Below are 21,912 nucleotides of genomic sequence, written 5' to 3'. Positions count from 1 at the left end.
AAAAGGCAGCCGGCGCTCGGTGCCTCCTATAGCCCGTTTCTCCAGGCGCCTCTCGAAGCTATCCTTTTAAAAACAGTTCACGGAGCGATGTCACCATTCGCAAAAGGTGCCGGGCCCTGCCTGGCCCATCTCTAGTTGGAACCCTTGGCTGCAATTTAAGTTATCAGAGTGAGAATGAAAAACAGAACGAGGGAAACGAAGCACCTGTTTGCTTCTGGCAAGGACCATGGTGTCCGTTTTCAGGCCGCGAGCTACAAGTTATCTGATGCTTTTCTGGTCTTAATTTTGTGCCCTGTTCCTTGACTACCAAAGGACATTCCTGCCCCTGAATTGGAAGAAACTGCCTTGCCTTAATAAGAATCACAGGGGTGGGAGCCAATACAGTTAGTCCTCAACTTGCAACCATAGTTGAGCCCAAACTTTCTGTTGTTGAGTGAGACATTTGTTAAGTGAGTTATGCCCTGTTTTTACGACCTTTCTGGTCGTAGTTAAGTGAATCACTGCAGTTGTTAAGTGAATCTGGCTTCCCCATTGATCTTGCTTGTCACAAATGACTCTGGGACACTGCAGCCGTCACAAATATGAGTCAGTTGCCAAGCATCTGAATTTTGATCATGTGGCCATGGGGATGATTCAATGGTCATATGTTAAAGAAATAGTCATAAGTCACTTTTTTCAGTGGCCACTATAACTTTGAATTGTTACTAAATGAACTGTTGTAAGTGGAGGACTACCTATAAGAGTCTAAAAGCAGATGTTATAAAAACCGATAAGCCTTTGTAAGCCCCAGCATATTTTCTCAGGAACATGGGTACAGATATAGAATGGGTTGGGTATGTGTGTGAAATATTTGTTGTTATTAATGTAAAGATGCACAACAGAGAGGGGCAAGAAACCAGTGGAAATTAATAGAAATGTTTAGCATTCCCACCATACATGGAACTAAACTAACCAATCACTATATGCACTCAGATTGTGTTTATTATACTTTTATGCATCATTGTTTTGTGCAACCTCCAATTATTAAAGAGAATAATAGATTTTAAAGAAAGAAATAGAGTTGTATTAATTTGTTGTATGGAAACAAGGTAACAGTAGAATAGAGGATAACAGGATAAATAAACCAATGACAGATATTTACAGTAATATTGTTTTAAATTAAATTTAAAGGAGTCAAAGGAGGTCTTGTGGGAAATACTGTTGAAGTAGATGGGGTATTGAGCTGAACTGCATTGTCAGATCCACTGACAGCGTCTTCTGCTACATAAGTACTCTTCAGAAATAAGAGCATTAACCCAGATTTTGTAGCAATGTTCATGCTGGTTGGCAAATTATGGGAGTTAAAACTATCATATCTGGAAAGTGCTCAGATTCAAGAAGGCTTATTTGAGAACTGTATTTTTGTAGCACACCAATCCATGGCTCATTTAATAGACCCAATTGTTTGGGTCATCTAACACACTGAACTATAAATTAATTCATTGGCTGAAATCATAGAACATATTTATCTCATGTATTATATGAAGCCAGACATAACAAGTAATCTAATGAATAAAAATAAGTACAATGTGTTGAGGAAGCCATATATGCTTATAGCAGAATATAAGGACACATTTCTTTAATGTTAATTATGTATTTTACTTAATGATTTTGAAAAGTTTCAGTCATACTTTTAAACATTGGGTTATTAAGACATGTATGTGGGGAGGTTTCTACAGGGGCAGATTTTTTCATGATTCAAAGCAAAATTCTTTCTATATTTTGTATGAATATTTTCTATATGAATATTTGTACCAGGCATGTGGGCTCATTCACTGACTGTTCAAGACTATCAGAATCTTATAGATCGAGGATGGCGAAGGTAAGTGATTAATTGAATATTCCTGTTCTGATCTTTATTTTGGTCCCAGACTAGTATAAATAACATGGGATCATAACCAATCAAATATTATTTATATCCTATAAAATATATAAAATCACTAAGTACCCCCATATATTTAGACATTACTTGCTACCAATTGCCATCTTGCTACATGAAGTACCGTATATACTTGAGTATAAGCCGAATTTTTCAGCCCACTTTTTGGGCTGAAAAATTCCACTTCGGCTTATACTCCAGTCAACAAAAAAACTTACCGAGGACTTGTGCGCGGCCGAGGCTTTGGTGCTTCCGGGATCGCGCGCACCTCTCCCAAGCCACCGCCGTCCGAGACCTGCCGAAGTTTGGGGAGGTTTGGGGAGGTGCGCGCGCACCTCCCCAAACCTCCCCAAACGTCGGCAGGTCTCCGTTCCTCCGCGCCCTGCCTGCCTGCTTCTTTCCGCAGCGGAAAGAAGCAGGCAGGCAGGGCGCGGAGGAACGGAGACCTGCCGACGTTGGGGGAGGTTTGGGCGCCTCCCCAAACCTCCCCAAACGTCGGCAGGTCTCCGTTCCTCCTGCCGACGTTTGGGGAGGTTTGGGGAGGTGCGCGCGCACCTCCCCAAACCTCCCCAAACTTCGGCAGGTCTCGGACGGCGGTGGCTTGGGAGAGGTGCGCGCGATCCCGGAAGCACCAAAGCCTCGGTTTGCGCCTCCCCAAACCTCCCCAAACGTCGGCAGGTCTCCGTTCCTCCTGCCGACGTTTGGGGAGGTTTGGGCGCCTCCCCAAACCTCCCCAGGTCTCCGTTCCTCCGCGCAGACCTGCCGACGTTTGGGGAGGTTTGGGCGCCTCCCCAAACCTCCCCAAACGTCAGCAGGTCTCCGTTCCTCCTGCCGACGTTTGGGGAGGTTTGGGCACCTCCCCAAACCTCCCCAGGTCTCCATTCCTCTGCGCAGACCTGCCGACGTTTGGGGAGGTTTGGGCGCCTCCCCAAACCTCCCCAAACGTCGGCAGGTCTCCGTTCCTCCTGCCGACGTTTGGGGAGGTTTGGGCGCCTCCCCAAACCTCCCCAGGTCTCCGTTCCTCCGCGCAGACCTGCCGACGTTTGGGGAGGTTTGGGCGCCTCCCCAAACCTCCCCAAACGTCGGCAGGTCTCCGTTCCTCCTGCCGACGTTTGGGGAGGTTTGGGCGCCTCCCCAAACCTCCCCAAACGTCGGCAGGTCTCCGTTCCTCCTGCCGACGTTTGGGGAGGTTTGGGCGCCTACCCAAACCTCCCCAGGTCTCCGTTCCTCCGCGCAGACCTGCCGACGTTTGGAGAGGTTTGGGCGCCTCCCCAAACCTCCCCAAACGTCGGCAGGTCTCCGTTCCTCCTGCCGACGTTTGGGGAGGTTTGGGCGCCTCCCCAAACCTCCCCAGGTCTCCGTTCCTCCGCGCAGACCTGCCGACGTTTGGGGAGGTTTGGGCGCCTCCCCAAACCTCCCCAAACGTCGGCAGGTCTCCGTTCCTCCTGCCGACGTTTGGGGAGGTTTGGGCGCCTCCCCAAACCTCCCCAGGTCTCCGTTCCTCCGCGCAGACCTGCCGACGTTTGGGGAGGTTTGGGCGCCTCCCCAAACCTCCCCAAACGTCGGCAGGTCTCCGTTCCTCCTGCCAACGTTTGGGGAGGTTTGGGCGCCTCCCCAAACCTCCCCAGGTCTCCGTTCCTCCGCGCAGACCTGCCGACGTTTGGGGAGGTTTGGGCGCCTCCCCAAACCTCCCCAAACGTCGGCAGGTCTCCGTTCCTCCTGCCGACGTTTGGGGAGGTTTGGGCGCCTCCCCAAACCTCCCCAGGTCTCCGTTCCTCCGCGCAGACCTGCCGACGTTTGGGGAGGTTTGGGCGCCTCCCCAAACCTCCCCAAACGTCGGCAGGTCTCCGTTCCTCCTGCCGACGTTTGGGGAGGTTTGGGCGCCTCCCCAAACCTCCCCAGGTCTCCGTTCCTCCGCGCAGACCTGCCGACGTTTGGGGAGGTTTGGGCGCCTCCCCAAACCTCCCCAAACGTCGGCAGGTCTCCGTTCCTCCTGCCGACGTTTGGGGAGGTTTGGGCGCCTCCCCAAACCTCCCCAGGTCTCCGTTCCTCCGCGCAGACCTGCCGACGTTTGGGGAGGTTTGGGCGCCTCCCCAAACGTCGGCAGGTGTCCGTTCCTCCGCGCCCTGCCTGCCTGCTTCTTTCCGCTGTGGAAAGAAGCAGGCAGGCAGGGCGCAGAGGAACGGAGACCCGGCGATGTTTGGGGAGGTTTGGGTAGGCGCCCAAACCTCCCCAAACGTCGGCAGGTGTCCGTTCCTCCGCGCCCTGCCTGCCTGCTTCTTTCCGCTGTGGAAAGAAGCAGGCAGGCAGGGCGCAGAGGAACGGAGACCCGGCGACGTTTGGGGAGGTTTGGGGAGGCGCCCAAACCTCCCCAAACGTCGGCAGGTGTCCGTTCCTCCGCGCCCTGCCTGCCTGCTTCTTTCCGCTGTGGAAAGAAGCAGGCAGGCAGGGTGCGGAGGAACGGAGACCCGGCGACGTTTGGGGAGGTTTGGGGAGGCGCCCAAACCTCCCCAAACGTCGGCAGGTGTCCGTTCCTCCGCGCCCTGCCTGCCTGCTTCTTTCCGCTGTGGAAAGAAGCAGGCAGGCAGGGCGCGGAGGAACGGAGACCCGGTGACGTTTGGGGAGGTTTGGGGAGGCGCCCAAACCTCCCCAAACGTCGGCAGGTGTCCGTTCCTCCGCGCCCTGCCTGCCTGCTTCTTTCCGCTGTGGAAAGAAGCAGGCAGGCAGGGCGCGGAGGAACGGAGACCCGGCGACGTTTGGGGAGGTTTGGGGAGGCGCCCAAACCTCCCCAAACGTCGCCGGGTCTCCGTTCCTCCGCGCCCTGCCTGCCTGCTTCTTTCCACTGCGGAAAGAAGCAGGCAGGCAGGGCGCAGAGGTCTGGAGACCTGCCGACGTTTGGGGAGGTTTGGGGAGGTGCGCGCGCACCTCCCCAAACCTCCCCAAACTTCGGCAGGTCTCCGGACGGCGGCGGCTTGGGAGAGGTGCGCGCGATCCTGGAAGCACCGAAGCAAGTCCTCGGTAAGCTCCGGGCGGTCACTTGCTTCGCGTCTCCTGAGGGAAGGGGGGGCGACTGGAGCGGGCGTGTTTCCTCGCCTGCTTGGCGCTGCGATTTGCCCAGGGAACGCGCGGGCCCCGAATGGCAGCGTGGAGCGAGGAAGCTGACAGCCAGGGCTTCCCCGAGAGCCGCGGCCACACAGGGTATTCCTGTGTATTCAGGCTTGCAAAATGGCGGATCGAGCCTCTGCTGGCGGCAGAGGCTTGCAGAACGGCGGATCGGCTTATACTCGAGTCAACAACTTTTTCCAGTTTTTGGGGGTGAAATTGGGGGTCTCGGCTTATACTCGAGTCGGCTTATACTCAAGTATATACGGTAACTTTCCAAATATTATCTGTGTAATTACAAGAATTTTAGAAGTGCAGTGTAAAATGGAGAGTAAGAAGTTATACCAGCATGTATTTTAAGTATTAACAGTAATACGTATAAACAATTAGCACTCTGGCTAGATCCACATGTAATCTACTGCTTCTTATTTGTAGTGTGTTCTAACAGAATGAATATTGGAAGAGGGAATGCTTTATAGATCAACCTGCCCCAACTCCATAGGCATGGGTATTCCAAATACCGGATCTTCTTAATTGCTGGTTAAACATTTAATCACAAGTGGGGGACCAGATTCAGGTGTACCTCAGCTATGGAAAATGGACATTCTCTCTGAGCTGAAAAACTTACAAGGTTGTGGTTGGGTTAAAATTGGAGAAGACAATACTTGTAGATTCCTTTTAGCCACAGCAGGAATGTTGTGATATACATCAACCAATAAAATAAAATTTGGGGACTTTTTAAGGTATGGTACACGGGAACTTTCTCTCTTTGTTTATCAGGGAATTGAACTTTGGAATGGAATCCTATCTAGATTATGAAGTTTACCTCTCTGTATCATATATTTATTGCTTCATTAGAGAGAAAATCTTAAATTCCAAGAAATTTAAGTAAAAGAGAGATAGAATTTAAATATGCTGAACCTATCATCCACATCTTTATCTATATAAATAGGTAGTCCTTGACTTACAACAGTGACTGTTCAAAGTTACAGTGGCACTGAAAAAAGTGATTTATGACCGTTTTTCTTCTTATGATTGTTGCCACATCCCTATGGTCACATGATACTTGGCAATTGGTTCATATTAATGACGGTTGCAGTATCCTGGGGTCATGGACAAGCTTTTGTGACCTGATAAGCAAAGTCAATGAGGAATCCAGATTCACTTAAAAACCACATTACTAACTAAACAAACGCAATGGTTCACTTAACAGCTGTGGCAAGAAACTTCATAAAATGGGGCAAAATTCACTTAACAAATGATTCACTTGGCAACATACATTTTGGGCTCAATTGCAGTCGTAACTCAAAGTCTACCTGTAGTTTGGAAAATGTGCATTAAAGTTATAGGAGCTAAATTGCTGGGGTCTAGGATAACTAGCCAATATTTGTGTAGCCGTCCAAAATATTATAATATTGTAGAAATATCAGAAAATGAAGACATTGTTTTTAGTAGCATCATTTCATCGAAGGGATGACGAGATTGCTTAATATTTTAAAGCTCAAAAGATTTATGTGATGTATATTCATGCATGAAAGATTTGAATGGCTTCTGTAAAGCTTATAAATTTCTTGTATAATTAATTATGTAATTGTGATTGTTTATATAAAGCTTTTTCATCTCATAAGTATGATGTATATATTTTATTAATATTTATTTATTGAGTATATATTTTACCTTAAGAACAATGTAAGAATTCATTAAAATATGTTCATCATCTTTTAAATTCACAGGAGTGGAAAGTATGTTTATAAACCCACTATGAATCGGACATGTTGTCCTCAATATACAATAAGGTAAGACATGCACAATACTTAATATTTTTTCTAATTTACTGCCTGTGTTGTGCAATTGATAGATTCAAATATCCATTTAGCATTACATGTTTAGCATGTCCCAGCCTAATTTGTCTTCTAAGTGAGTGAGCAATTATATAGCAGAATGGTTTCTAATTAATAATTCCCATAGAATGCTGTAAGTAATCATTATAAAAAATGCCTACATGAAACTGCTTTAAGAAGCTTCAAATCTCATTATATATCAAAATCTTGCAAGATCTTAATATTTTCACTCAAAATACCTGTGAGAGTTTTGTATTCGTGACTAAATTCTTGCAAGATTTCAAAGACGACTAACTGGAATATTGTTAGATTTGGTGATGTTGTGAGATTATATTTGTTTTAATTATTAATAATAAATTTTATTTAAAATTGGGATTCCACAGATTTCATGTTAGGGCACGTGTGCCGCATTACGCTGTAGAATAGTTAGCAAAGACTTGCTATACGATGAAAGTTTGCATTAAAATCTTTATAAAGGCAAACATCAGATACTGTTGACCTAGCTAGTCGAGAAAAAAATATGTAATTATTTATCAAACTCACATGCCTCAGAATTTTAAGACTTACATAAAATTAAATGAGTAAAACCAATGCAAAACAAACAAACTACAATAAGTCAACTACCATACTAAGCAGCTAATTTAAAAAAATAGAAATAAAAACTGGCTTCAGATGGTGCTCAATCTGTCCCCAAGGCTCTCTGGAACAGCATGATCTTTACTACTTTCCACTGAGGCCACATTGAGGGAGCTTGTCTATATATATATGGAAGATGTTTCAGAAAAATAGCATTTTTGACCCCTGGACAGAGCGCTCTTTTCCAGCCTTGTTATTTGTTCATATTAATAACTTTTTTACATTTTACTCATCTTCTGGAAGATGCTGCCCTTTGCCCCCCTTCAACAGTTAATTGCATTGTGATGGTGAGAGCAGAGGAGGGTTATCCATCATCTTGAAGGATGCGTGATTTCTAGACTAAACCTAAGACAAGATTGGAATATTCTGTACCTCAAGTTTACCAGTTCATTTACTCCTACTTGTAGTTTCTTTCTATCCACAGATAACAGATAGAGACATTTACATCAGATTATTCTGTGTATACAGTGTTAATAACGTGCTTAAGTAGCCCTTTGTCAAAATGCTGTGTAAATATTGATAATATTGTACATTAAAAAAACATATTGAGAAACTTCACTGGATTTTAATTCCAGAAAAAATGCTGTTGTTTAAATATAATTCGTAATTCCAATTTATGCAAAGAATAATCACAAGTTTTGACGCTACTAATCATATGGCATGTATTACTAATAACTATATCTACCTAGCTTTATCTACATAAGTATGCTTATTTACTATATTACTTAGGGCATACCTTGATTGCACTTATTCTTTTTTTCCTTTGAGATGCCAAGCATTACACTTCCAACCTTCCAAATCACATAAAAAAGTTTTGAAGAAGATGTTAAAATTTTTAATAAAAGGAGAACATTCTAAAGCAGATGTTGAAGGTAAATTGTTTAGTGTCCTTTAAGTGTTATTTGTTGCTGTATTCTGGAATTTTTTGAAAAAGCAGATAGTTTTAATTGAGCCAGTAATATAAATACTGTACAATATTTCTGTATCAGTTTCAAATTAGAATTTTGGGGAAAATTTATAGATTTTTTTCATAATTGTCATTTTTGTGACTTGTTTCTTTAAAATTTCCATCCAGTTGCAGTTTTTATGTGTTCTGTCTCTGTCATATCTGAGTAACAGTGTACACACATACAAGCCCTGATTTATTATGTCCCATTAAGTCATTTTCAACTCCTAGCAACCACATAGATAAATTTTCTCCACAATGGTCTATCCCTAATCTGTTGAACATCTTTTGTTATTATTTTATTTATTAATTTTTTGCAGCCTATCTCACCATGGGTCTACTCTATGCAGCCTTATCCAAGGCCTTCATGGCTTTCTAGCAAGTATTAATCTCTGGCATATTTCTTGACTGTTTGTTCCTTAACTGCTCATGGTTGATCCTAAGGCAGAAGTGATCCACTATTTTGATATTTGCAGTGTGTGTTCTAAATATATATGCTTTAGTAAGTGGAATTGATTTTGTATGAGCATTTTAAATTCTATCATTTTTCTTAGAAGATCCCTGTCTTTTGGGGTCAGTTTTTATTATTCCAGCAATTTGGGTGTATAACAATCGTGGTGTAGTCCCAGCTTTAATGAAATTGTTCTTCATTTGTCTTTGGTATACAACTCCATAATAATTGCCAAAATAGACAAATCATATAATGCTGAAAATGCCTTGAGACAGAAGAAACATTTTATCATGTGTGGTAGACCAGGGATCCCCAACCTATGGGCCACGGTCCACTATTGGCCACCGGGCTGGATGAGAGGCTGGCTGGTGTGTGTGTTTCTGTGTACATGAGTGTCGTCATTCACAGTCCCACTCATGCGAGCACTCCCAGCCCCACTCATGTGAGTAATGAGTAATGTGCACACGCATGCATTTACCCCCCCCCCCCCAAAATCCCGTTCCTTCTTTCTCCCTTCCCCTATAGTCTGGGCCTCTAACCTTGAAAGATTGGGGAACTCTGTGGTAAACGTGTAAAAAAAATATTACTTAAAAGTATTAGAACAAAATGCATAACATTATTCAAAACATTTTAGAAGTCAAATTACAATTGCTTTGATAGGACATAATTCCTGAAATATATTAATTAAAAGATCACATTGTATTAAAAATACATATTCAAGGCCGCAAAAATAAATTTAGCACATCATTTGCAAAGAGATATGTTACCAGTGATTGGGAATTTAAGCTTGGAGAATATGCTGCAGTGTCAAAATTAACAACAGAAGTTTAACAAAGTTTAAGCAAGAACAGCTTCCAAACATTTATATATTACACAGCAAAGTGTAATATGTAAAGTATTTGTAAGTATAGTTTTTAAAGAGGAAAAAGAACTGCCTAAAGGACTGAAATTAGAAATTATAAAGATTTATCAACTGTAGATTATTTGAGGTTAGAGTTAGGGTATGTTAGAAACCAGTATTATTGTATATTATTTTAATAGATTATGATTCAGATCTTTTTTCACATTGTTAAAATAATTTAATTTTGTTTTTTTATGGTTAAATTTCTCATCATTGATATATTGAATACAAATCATACCATCTCGATAATTCTTCTGTCTAGCTACTGATATACATGTAGTCCTTGACTTACAACCACAATTGAGCCCAACATTTCTTTTGTTAACTGAGACATTTGTTAAATGAGTTTTGCCCCATTTTATGACCTCTCTTGCCACCATTGTTAAATGAATCACTGCAGTTGTTAAGTTGGTAACCTGGTTGTTAAGTGAAACTGCGTTCCCCACTGACTTTGGTTGTCAGAAGGTCACAGAAGATGGTCGCATGACCTTGGAACACAGTAATGGTCATAAATATGAACCGGTGGCCAAGCGTCTGAATTTCGATCACATGATCTTGGGGATGCTGCTAAGGTCATAACTGTGAAAAACGGTCATAAGCCCCGTTTTTCAGTGCCATTGTAACTAAACGGGACTGTTGTAAGTTGAGGACTACCTATATTTCTTGCCAACTATTTTTTTACCTTCATAACGGAAAATATTTCCTAATGTAGAAGTTAAGATATCAGCTTATTTTTCCAATGGGGACTTAAAAAGAACTGTTACTGCTTACTGTTTTTTTTAAAGAAAACTTGAGTCTCAGTTGCTGGATTCAAATAGTTGCCATGTTAAGAAGACATATATGTTGTTACAATTCCACTTTAAAGGTGGCTTCTTTGTTACAGCAGGTTGTTGTTCAGTCTCCTAATAAATTGTATGAGGTGTCACCTAAATCCATTCTGTGTATACAGTGTGTGTACATAGCATGGGTGAAATGATTGTACAATTTCTCTTGACAATAATGTATTTTTTTAGAGTCTTGGGAGTCAGTCAAGACATAAATTGAATTTATTTTGAAAGTTCAATTATTTATTTATTTATTTATTTATTACATTTATATACCGCCCTTTCCCGGAGGACTCAGGGTGGTTTTTATATTGTGCGATCCTCTGTATATGCTAAAACTGAGGTGAAAATTGTAATTTGTTCGTGTTAAAGTAGAAATATTAATCTTTTATTAACATAAAATTTGAATTTTCCTACTTTGTATGTGTGTTCTCTACATTATTATTTACAGTAGATCCCATGGAGTCTCATAACAAAGAAGCTGACGACTGTAGTTTTCCCTTAAAAAATCCACCTGTCAGAAGCCAATCTGAATTGCAGCCCCTCAGCACTGACCCCATAGAAGAGGAAGAGATGACAGAAGAAATAAATGTAAAGGAAGTGGACTCAAACAGTTCTAAATTTTGTAATGAAAAATTGAATGCCGATTCTAGCAGGTCATTACAGAAAGCAAACATTACTCCCAAGCCAGGTAATGATAGTGAGAAAAACAGGGGCTAATAATTGCATGATGAACCCTATCATTTGAACAATTTTTTTGCCAGTGTTGACTGAAAGGACAGGCTTAGAAAATCCTCTTTTCCCAAAAGGACATATTGGCATTGTTATTTTACATGAGTCTTTACCCGGTATTAACTAATTTATTGTAGCTGTCTCTCAGCCAAACATAAGAAAATGTATTTCATCCTTTTACTAATTTTTTCTCCTTTTTGATCAGGTTTTCCTTTTTGCTAGAGAAAAAGACACTAGAACTAATTGTAGCTGTTTAAACTAACTTAAGCTCTGCTTAACTAAGTTCTAACATTAAATGTGTTATGCCTCTTTTATTTATCAAGAAACTTGCTAAAGATAAAGGTAAAAAATGTTACAGTATAGCTGGCTATCTTCACCAGTTCATTAACTCCCTCTGATAAGGAACTTGTAAGTTTGTTAGTTCACAATTTTCAGGTTTATTTCATTATATTGGATACATAAATTAGCATCTTCGTCTGGGTTCAACAAATAAACTTTTGTGTTTTTTACTTGTATCCAGCAGGCATTCTGCCAGAGCAGTGTTTCTCAACTCAGCAGCTTAAAGATATGTAGACTTCAACTCCAGTGCTGGTGGGAAATTCTGGGAGTATATCTTTCAAGGCCAAAATTGAGAATCGCTGTACTAGAAAAAGGAGGAAAGTTTTCATTTGCCAAATAATTTTTGTGCCTGCTAAAATATGCCCCAGATGTGCCTATTTTTCCCCCAGCTAGCATAGAATAACACTGATGCCTTTTTTTAGTTCTTCTGATGGCTGTGGTGTTGCTTCTTTCAATTCCCCCTTTTTTAGGAATATGGATTTTGTTATTCAACAATTACGTAGCTAATCTTGTATATGAGTTTTTGAATATAAACCTGACTATTTAATGAAATAACTTAGAGCAGAAAAAAATTCTCATCCTCTATCAAAGCTTCAATATAACCTTGATCACAAGGTCCTTTTTCTGTATAGAAGGCAAGTTTTCTGTTCTAAGTCATAATCATTATATAGTCCATTTTTCTGTATAGTTAGATTGCGTGCAGTAGCTTGCAGATATATTAATAAGAGGATACTAGAACCTTAACATTTCAATGGGTAGTGGAATCGCAACAATCAAAACATTACAGAATGCCTAACTTCTTTTAAAGAAACACTTTCTTTGTGGACAGTCATATTAAAAGTAAAAAAAAAATAGATGACTATGGTTTCCTTCAATATATGCTTTTTCCACTGAATAATATATTGGCATTCCAGGCAGAGGAGCTGACTTGAGTAAACCACCATGTCGTAAAGCAAAAGTCATACGGAAGGAACAAAAGTTGCAGAAAAAACTGCAGTGCCAGACATGGCCAGTTCCACTTGAATCAGGGTCTCAGAGTTTGACCCATCAGAACTGTCGTCCTAAAACAAACCAACCCAAATCGATTGAAGACTTCATTTTTGCCACCTTACCTTCTGAAGCTCTGCACCAGATAGAGGTAATTAAGATATTTCTATTGCTTGTGGCAAAGGATTTTTGCATTGTTTGCTAATGTGAAGCAATTCGATAAGCAAAACATGAAAGTTGTTTTAAATACAAAAGCAGGGAACACTGCAAAGCTTTGAATGAGACAAACATAAATAGTGTCACTTGTACAGGTAGTCCTCAACTTACAAAAGGGGACAGTGCAACTGTCGTAAATATGAGTCAGTTGCCAAGCTTCTGAATTTTGGTCACATGACCATGGGCATGCTGAATGGTCGTAAGTGTGAAAAATGGTCATAAGTCACTTTTTTGGTGTCTTTGTAAGTTCTAACGATTACTAAGCCAATTGTAAGTCAAGGACTACCTGTACTTGAAAAGTTTCATGTTCTTTGCAGAAACACAAGGGGGTGCTGTGGTTCCACCTAAATGAATTAAATGCTACAGAGCAAAGATATCTGTACCTATAGCTTTAATAAGAACCTAAAATGTACCATCCTTGGAACAAAATGATAAAAATGACTACAGGTGTTTTGATTTTTAAAAAGTGGAAGAAAGGAATAGAAGTATATTTTCAACCATTTGATGAAGCCCGGAATGAAACATTTGTCTATGAATGTAGGCATTTTTTAGGTGATAATGTCCTAGCTTCACTAGATGTGTAAATTTCTGTGTATTATATAACCATTACTTTTGCAACAATTTTTAATCATACTATTGATTTAATTAATTTTGGGTGATGTCCCAAGTTACAGCTAGGAGGCAGTTGTTTTGATGGCAGTTTTTTTGTTATTTCTTTGAATATCAAAAAAATAATGCTTGTGGGAGAAGACTTTGCTACTCAAATTAGTGATTATACCCAAACAAATATTTGTAAACTTGATAAGAAGAGAACATCTAATTGTAAAGAAAGAAATTTCTAAAGAAAGAGAGGTGACCAGTACCTTTAATAATGGAAATTCTCAATTTTTACTAACATGGCAGGCATTCATTAATGTTAAATATGCTTTACTTAAAGAACTATTTTAAATGAAGATTCCTTAGCAGTTATGCCAAAGCAGTAAAGTACATAGTTTTTAAGACCCTGGCTTAAAAAGGGTGTCTTGTTAACTTTCAGTATCAATTTAATGTTTTTTTAAAAGATATATAGCCACCCATATTGTAACAGCAAACCTGGGTGGCATAAAAAATATTAAAACCAACTAATCCCCTCAAACCAGAAATTAAATCACATAAAACTCTACAAAAACTCATGGCACCATGTTCACCATGTTGACTGTCCTTTATTCCATTTCTAGTCTTCTATTCCTTCCAGGAATTTATTTCTTGCCACATTAATTTCTGACACAATTCCACTACTATGTATGCTGCTTCCTGGATTTCACCTAGTCTTGTTATTGTTTATGCTGTCTCCAAACCAAAAGGATGCTTAACCTGACTTTCTTGATTGCTGCCAAGCATTAATGTGACCTCTGTGTCACTTGCTGTGTTGATTTCTATCTGCCAGGGCATTGAGACTCACTGTTCAGTGTAGCACATGGCAACAACAACATGTTTGCTTGATCTTTTGAATCTTCATTGTCCATAGCCAATGCCATGTTTTCCAGTATCAAAACATTGCTTTTGATAGAGTGAAGGGCACATTAGTTAAATTTTTAAAATAATATTTAAAATTTTCAAAAATAATATTGTAGAAATAGCTGATTCCAAGCATGAGATTTTTTGTGCTTCTATGACTTGTGGACTTCAACTCCCAGAATTCTTCAGCCAGCATGCCTGTGAATTGAAGTCCACAAGTCATAAGGGCCAAGTTTGAAGACCCCTGTTCTAGGATAATATAAATTTATGCACATGAATTAGCTAATGCAACCCTAAACAAATTTATTTCGCTCCCCACTGAACTTCGTGACGCTTCACATTAAACATGTTAAAGAATTCACCAGTATTGTATTTTAGTACATTCAAACTTGAGTAGGTGTCCTTAAAATAATCATCATAAATCTAATATACAATTAGATTTAAGAAAACCTAAAAAAAAGTTGTGTTTCAAAATAGCATGTAAATGTTAATTGACTACCAAAGTCCAAACTAATGCTAATAGGAGTGTTTGTGTGGTACGTGTGCATGAGCATATATGTTACATTTACGTTTACATTTGAACATCACATGACTGTTTCAGATCAGATTTTGTCTACAATCTTTTGAAAATGGGCAGCGTGGTTGGAACTTGAGCTTTGAATAGTGACAAAAAGTAAAGCTAAATGTTTATGAAAAATATCTATACAATGTTGGGTTAAAATATGAACAAGAATAACTTTAAATGTTATCTATATTGCTTTCAAACATTTAGATTCATGATGTATATTATTGCAACAACTGTTTTTAATTCTTTGGAAGGTGAGGCTGGTGCGATCATCTCCACAAAGTTCCCAGTTCAAAGCCACATTTCAGCAGTCTTACCTGGTTTATAAGCGTTACCAGATGATTATTCACAAGGACCCTCCTGGTAAACCAACCGTCAGTCAGGTCAGGCAGCGTACTGTTTTAGTCTACTCTGAAAAACCAAAAGCTATTTTTTTAAGTATTTTAATCATTAAAATTATGAAAATTATCTCACTTATACTAAATTGAATATCCAGAAAACACAAGCAGCCTTTGAAACCCATTTAGAAGGAAAAAGAGAAGCAATTAATTTCTCATAAATATTAGTAATGCTGTCTAAAGAGGAACTCAAGTGTAGTATGCTGTAAATTTTCTAAACAGGGCATCTAAGATTTTCTAGACAGTATTTATGTCACTACTGTGAGCTGGAATTATATTCAAATGATATTAATACAAATGCAGAGTGCTACCATTGGAAAGTTTCTTTGGACTAAACTTGTGATGAAGGTCCTGTTCATAAAGTATATTTCACAGTAAAAGCATTAGACAAAGTGGGGAAGGAATATCTGAAATATTATCCAGATGAATGTATCCCTTTCTTTCTTTCTTTCTTTCTTTCTTTCTTTCTTTCTTTCTTTCTTTCTTTCTTTCTTTCTTTCTTTCTTTCTTTCTTTCTTTCTTTCTTTCTTTCTTTCTCTTTCTCTTTCTTTTTTTCCTCTCTCTTTCTTTCTTTCTTTCTTTCTTTCTTTCTTTCTTTCTTTCTTTCTTTCTTTCTTTCTTTCTTTCTCTCTCCCTCTCTCCCTCCCTCCCTCCCTCCCTCCCTTCCTTCCTTCATCTCAAAGAACTGACTGAGCAAAAAAACCTCCTCACAAAAATGCAAAATAAATAGTCAGCAGCTGTGATTAAAAACAGCAACGTACCCAGCCACCAATACAAATACAATACAGGTAGTCCTAGACTTAGAACAGTTTATTTAATGACTGTTCAAAGTTACAACGGCACTGAATAAAGTGACTTATGATCATTTTTTACACTTATAACCTTTGTAGCATTACCAGGGCCATTGCTGTGTCCCAAGGTCATGTGATTCCCTTCTGACAGGCAAAATCAATGGAGAAGCCAGATTCACTTAACAGTCGTGTTACTGCCTTAACAATTGGAGTGATTCACTTAACTATGTCAAGAAAAGGTCATAAAATGGGGAAAAACTCATATAACAAATATCTCACTTAACAACAGACATTTTGGGCTCAATTGTGGTTGTAGGTTGAGGACTACCAGTGCAGATATTTCAATAAAAGTAATTCATAGGCTCCAGCAAACTCGACCCCAAGTTCAAGCCCATGTCTTGTGAAAGATTAAGCGAGTTGGGGACCATCTGATCTCCAGGGCAAGTGCTGTTGAAAGGAAAGTCTTTCTTCCTGGATCCTACCAGGTAGCCCTCTTTCATAGTATACCTCTTCGGTCAGATTTGACGGAACGGGTATGTTTGAGGACAGAAAATCCTGCCTACAACCTGTCCCCATGTCATGAAGAATTTTGTTAGATAACCACCAGGATGTTGAATTTGACTCAGAAAGATACTGGAAATAATGTAACTTACGGAGAAGCGTCTATAACTGTCCACACTGCTGCATTATGTACCAACTGAAGCTTCTAGGTATTATACAAGGGCAGCCTTGTGTAGAGCACATTGGAGTAGTCCATTTGAGAGGAGACTAAGATGTGAGTGATTATTGGGAGAGCCTTCTCATCTAGAAAAGGGTGCAATTGGTGCACCCTTGATTTTTCTGGTTGCCTACTAGGATTTTTCATTCAAATGCTGTTTTGCTAGTTCTTCAGGGGTGCTATAAATGTTTCATAAGAGTCACAGATTAAGGCAGGCAAAGAATAGAATCTACAGTTGGTATTCAGTACCTGTAGTCCCTGACTTATAACCATTCCTTTATTGACCGTTCAAAGTTAACAAAGGAACTGAAAAAGTGACTTATAGACCAGTCCTTGCACTTATGTAGCATCGCCACAGTCACATGATCAAAATTTGGGTGTTGGCAACTGCAGTGATTTGCTTTACTAACATGACAAAAAGGTTGTAAAATCAAGTGTGACTCACTTAACAACCCCCTTGGTTAGCAGTGGAAATTCTGGTACTATTGTCATAAATTGAGGACTACCTATATTTTTTCTTAAGAATCCTGCTGGTAGTAAATGATGCTGTTTTGCCCATAATGCAGTTTATTATTGTGTTCTCTTTCATTCTTTAACTGTTTCTTCTTTCCCCATCACTTTTTCGTTCTCAGCCCATTTTCAACCTACATTATGCTGTCTCTCTCATGTGACAGAATATGTAGATTCAGTACAGGAGGAAAAAAAAACTTAAAAAGTGACCTGGTAAAGATTTTATAGCATATGAAAATTATTTGAGAAAATGTTAGTGCTTTTTAAGGTTAGTTGAATTAAAGCCCTTTTAAGGTAATGATTGGTATTGTGTTAATTGTGTGATAGGCGAGGCTAGAATGACGGGTTACTAAAGATGTGTCACAGATTATAGATAACTCCTTTGGCATTAAGAGCATTCATTATCAGCTCTTATTTTGGCACATGAATGGAATGGAATAATGGCAGAGGTTCAGAAATTACTAGAAATTAACTCTGATAATTAACATTTGGGTTGCTGCCCCAGCTACATTCCATATTTTTGCTTCTAGCTTGTTCTGTAAAATAACAGATGATTATGTCTTTTGTTCTCATTTAAAATTAAAACATTCATTTTCTTTTGGAAAAAGAATTTTTTTTTGAGAAACATTTATGATAGCAGCTTTGATTGTTGGAAAATTTCAGATAATATCAGTAGCTCGATATTAGCAGAGTCCTTAAAGGCAGAATCAATTCACGTGGAGAAAGTACCCTTTGTTAGATGTTATTCTGTGTGTGTGAACCGAGGATGTTCCTTAGAACACATTTATCACTCATTGACAAGTAGAGAATACTGCTCTCAGTGAATTCACATCCCAACTTGAAAACTGAAGTATAAAAGTTAACTGTCACGGGACTTCCGCTGGCGGCGCGGCGCCGAAGACAGCCTCCCCTGGCTGCCCGCGGCTCAGCTGTTTGTTTTTTCGCCCGAAACAGCGCCGATCAGCTGTTCGGGCGAAATTGAAGCCCCCTCCTCGGGAGAAGAGGAGGGGGTGAGGCCCCAGGTAGGGGTAGAGTTCTCCGAGGCCGCCTGAGCTTTGAGCTTGGGCGGCTGAAGGATCGAACTCCCCCGAAGCCTGGGTTGCTCCCAGCTGGCCGTCGTCTCTGCTCCGAACTTCCTGGAGCAGAGCCAGGCGTCTGCGAACCATCCCTGCCTGAAGAAAGGACTATGATTTAAAGGAGCAGGCAGAGCGGTACAAGAGGAAAAGGTGAAGAGATGAAGAGGATTATTTTATTTTACTCTCAAGCTTGATGGACTATGCTTAAAACTTAAAGTGAAAGTGCGTCACAATTGTAAGTAAAAGATGGCGGCTAAACCTCCCCCTAGAACTTTTCGGAGTGCTGGAAATTCTCCGGTGCAACAACAATCATTACTGCAGGCGTTGCATTCTCCTGATGTATTGACATCGAAGGATCTTGAAAAACATACCCAGTTAATTTTGGAGTCAATGGGTGTTAAATTTGCACAGATGGAGGAGAAATTGGAGAAATTGGAGCAGAGAATGGAAGAAAGGATGGAGCAGAAACTTAGAGAGATGAAGGTAGACATTTTGTCCTCAGTGCATAAAGTAGCTAAATGTGTGGAGGTGCTGGATGATCAAGTGGAAGACTTGACTCAAAAGAATGCTATATTAGAAGCAAAAGTATTGGAAATTGAAGATTTAAAAGACAAAATGGATAGCGAACAGAGTTTGGCTCAATTTTACCAGATGCAGTTTGCTGTTAGAATTAGAGGCCTAAAAGAGAATATTAAGGAAGATTTAAAGCAGCTGGTTTCTGAGGCTTTTGAGGGGGTATTGAACCATCCAGCATCTGAAATAAAACAAGGCATGGACAAAGTGTTTCGTGTGAATTCCTGGATTGCTAAGCAGAGAAAGTTGCCTAGAGATGTGGTGGTTTATTTTGTAAAAAGGGAAATTAGAGATGAAGTTATACAAGCTGCCTATGATACTAAAGTTGTGATTGCTGGTCAAGAAGTTTTGGTTCTAAAAGAAATTCCTCCAAAGATTTTAAAGAGAAGGAAGGACTTTATATTTCTTGTGCAAGAGCTCAAGCAAAGAGATATAAGGTTCAGATGGGAGATCCCAGCTGGGTTGAGCTTCATGTATGATGGCAAAAGGTACTGTTTGGGTACTGTGAAGCAAGCGCATGATTTTTACAACAATGTTTTAAAAGCAACCCCATCAACACTTCTGGAAGCTGCAGAGGGATCTGGAGAAGGAGAACATCAAGAGGATGAAGATGGACAGATAGACGAGAAGGGTACAGGAGGAGATCAAGCTGCAACTCTTTTGGATGATCCTAGAGAACAGAGGGTGACGCGTGCTGCCTTAAAACGCTCAAAAAAGATTAAAAAATAAGACCAGTAGAAATCTATGGAACTTCCACAATATACTTATAGTCAAGTGGTAGCTGTGTTTTTAAGAGTTTTGGGATGATATCTATGGTAACAGAATGTTCAATTTGGAATTAATGGACAATTTACTACAGAGGAAGAGGAAGAAAATTTTGTGGGTTAATGCGGGTTAATTTGTGTAAGAACCATCTATTATAGCCTATTTTGGCTAGAGAGGTTAATAGGGATAGGTGCTTGTGATGTGTAAGTGAGAATATGTCTAGGTAATAGTGAATTGTGGAAGAACATAGATGGGAATGATGCTAGTTTTCTTTTATTTTAGTTCTTTATACATATTTAGTATTGTTAAGGATTGGTTTACTCTATATAAGCTAGAGAGTGATGGATTTTAGAGTTTATAATTGTTAGTATATGATTGTTTATGATTGCTTTTTAGATATATACCTTGTATTTTGCTCTGGGAAGTCGGGGGGGGGGGGGAGGGGGGGAGGAGGGGAAGTAGAGGGGTGGGAGGCAGGGGAGGGAGGAGGGAGAGGGGGAGGGGGGGAGATAGGGGGGAGGTAGGGAGGGGAGGAGGGAGGGGGAAGGGGGGTTTTTCAAAGGAAAATTGTATTTTAAAACTTTTCAATAAAAAAAAAAAAAAAAAAAAAAAGAAAAATAAAAAAAATAAAAAAAAAAAAGAAAAAAAAACAAAAATAAAAAAAAAAAAAAATAAATAAAAAAGTTAACTGTCACAAAGCTTTACCATTTCATCTGTGTACAAATTGCGTTTGATCATTTCTGCGTAGTATTTATGTACATTTATAGAGATACTGTACTTGTATGCTGCCTGTTCTATGGAGTCTAGGCGTGGACTGTATTAACACGGTGGAAACAAGTTAGCATGTAAAATGGGAGGGGGATTTGTGGTCATTGAGGGTTCCTTGTATGTCTCCGTGGTAGAGGCTTTGAAATGGATCTGAGGAGATGATAGCCTGGCCTATCCTTCAGGAGGACAACTTTAAATAAAATGTTGTACTTTCCATTGCTCTGAAGGTGAGGTTAGTACCAGTTTCTTTTGAGGACCCACAGTTCAGTTCATCTTTTACTCAGTCCGCCACTTTATTTGCCAAGTATCAGATGACCATACACAAGGACACTCCTCTTGAATGTGACGAGGACCAGGTACAGTTTACTGCATGTATTTTTTTTGTCCATATTATTAATATTGTCATCAATAAACATAAATGGACTTATTTCCAGTCATTTGGATCGATCCAATCTTTCAAAACAATATTTTTCCCAATCTTGCTTAAACTAAAAACAGGAGCCCAAATAAATCCTGGTATGGAAAAAGAGTCCACAGAGCTTCCAAGAGTAACAGCACCAGTTGTATCTAATCAGAAATGCTTTGGTTAATATCTGGATGGGAGATTGACGGGGAAATCCAGGGTTCAAGTTGGAAAAATAAAGAAAACGATGTCACAGTATTTTCCTTACTGTTACCAATAAAATTTATCGTCTCTGTGAAATCATTAGGAGCTGAACTCAGTTTAAGTGTTCTTTACCGAAAACAATATATGAAAATATCTGAATTATTTTTTAACAGAAACATCCAATACATGTCATACATCAACAACTGTAAATGTTGGAATCAGTTAAGTTAGATATATGCAGCCCTGAATCTGCTTTCACATGACCTAAAGAAGGAAATAAAACAAATATTCAGACTGCAGCTGGGGTAGATCTGTTCAAGAGGTACCTTGTGGTCCTATGGAATTAATAGAAATTAATTCTGAATAGACATGTAGAGGATTGAGGAAAATTGTACTGGCCCAGATGGTTAAAGCAAGCAAGTAACTTTGAATAACAATACTAATTGCAAGAGGTAGAATGGTGATTCCTGTGCTCTGTGGTTAGATTCAAATTAAATGAGATGATTGTGAATTCAATAAAATTTATGCAATTGAAGTTAAGCTAATTTTAATTTTAATGGAACTTAAATGTAATTAACTATATCACTTTTTAGTAAACTGAGACCTGGAAAAAGTAAGCTGTAAGAATATGATGATCCTATGTGGATTTCACTTGTAACTAAAACAATTTGAAAATAAATGAATTATTAAAAAAGTTCTACCAGATGGATGACAATAGATAATGGATGAATGATAGTTGGCCAGCTAATGT

At 39.8% G+C, this 21,912-nt stretch overlaps 1 protein-coding gene across 6 annotated transcripts in view; it reads left to right on the top strand.

Annotated features, from left to right (window-relative positions):
* Window positions 1–21,912, top strand: part of ATE1 (arginyltransferase 1) — an 85,138-nt gene that overhangs the window by 424 nt on the left and 62,802 nt on the right. For 2 of the 6 annotated variants that reach the window (XM_081328967.1, XM_081328969.1), the window contains exons 2-8: window positions 1,798–1,861; window positions 6,754–6,816; window positions 8,266–8,369; window positions 11,071–11,310; window positions 12,605–12,828; window positions 15,210–15,338; window positions 20,782–20,910. In XM_081328967.1, coding sequence (XP_081185093.1) covers window positions 1,798–1,861; window positions 6,754–6,816; window positions 8,266–8,369; window positions 11,071–11,310; window positions 12,605–12,828; window positions 15,210–15,338; window positions 20,782–20,910 — 953 coding nt within the window. The remainder of the gene's footprint in view (window positions 1–1,797; window positions 1,862–6,753; window positions 6,817–8,265; window positions 8,370–11,070; window positions 11,311–12,604; window positions 12,829–15,209; window positions 15,339–20,781; window positions 20,911–21,912) is intronic. The other 4 variants (XM_081328968.1, XM_081328972.1, XM_081328971.1 and 1 more) reach the window with 4 other exon arrangements.

The sequence above is a fragment of the Vipera berus genome, assembly GCF_964194415.1.
Source record: "Vipera berus genome assembly, chromosome: 5".
NCBI classification, from domain to species: domain Eukaryota; kingdom Metazoa; phylum Chordata; class Lepidosauria; order Squamata; family Viperidae; genus Vipera; species Vipera berus.
The sequence above is the reverse complement of the archived record's forward strand: the minus strand, read 5'-3'. Positions and strand labels throughout refer to the sequence as shown.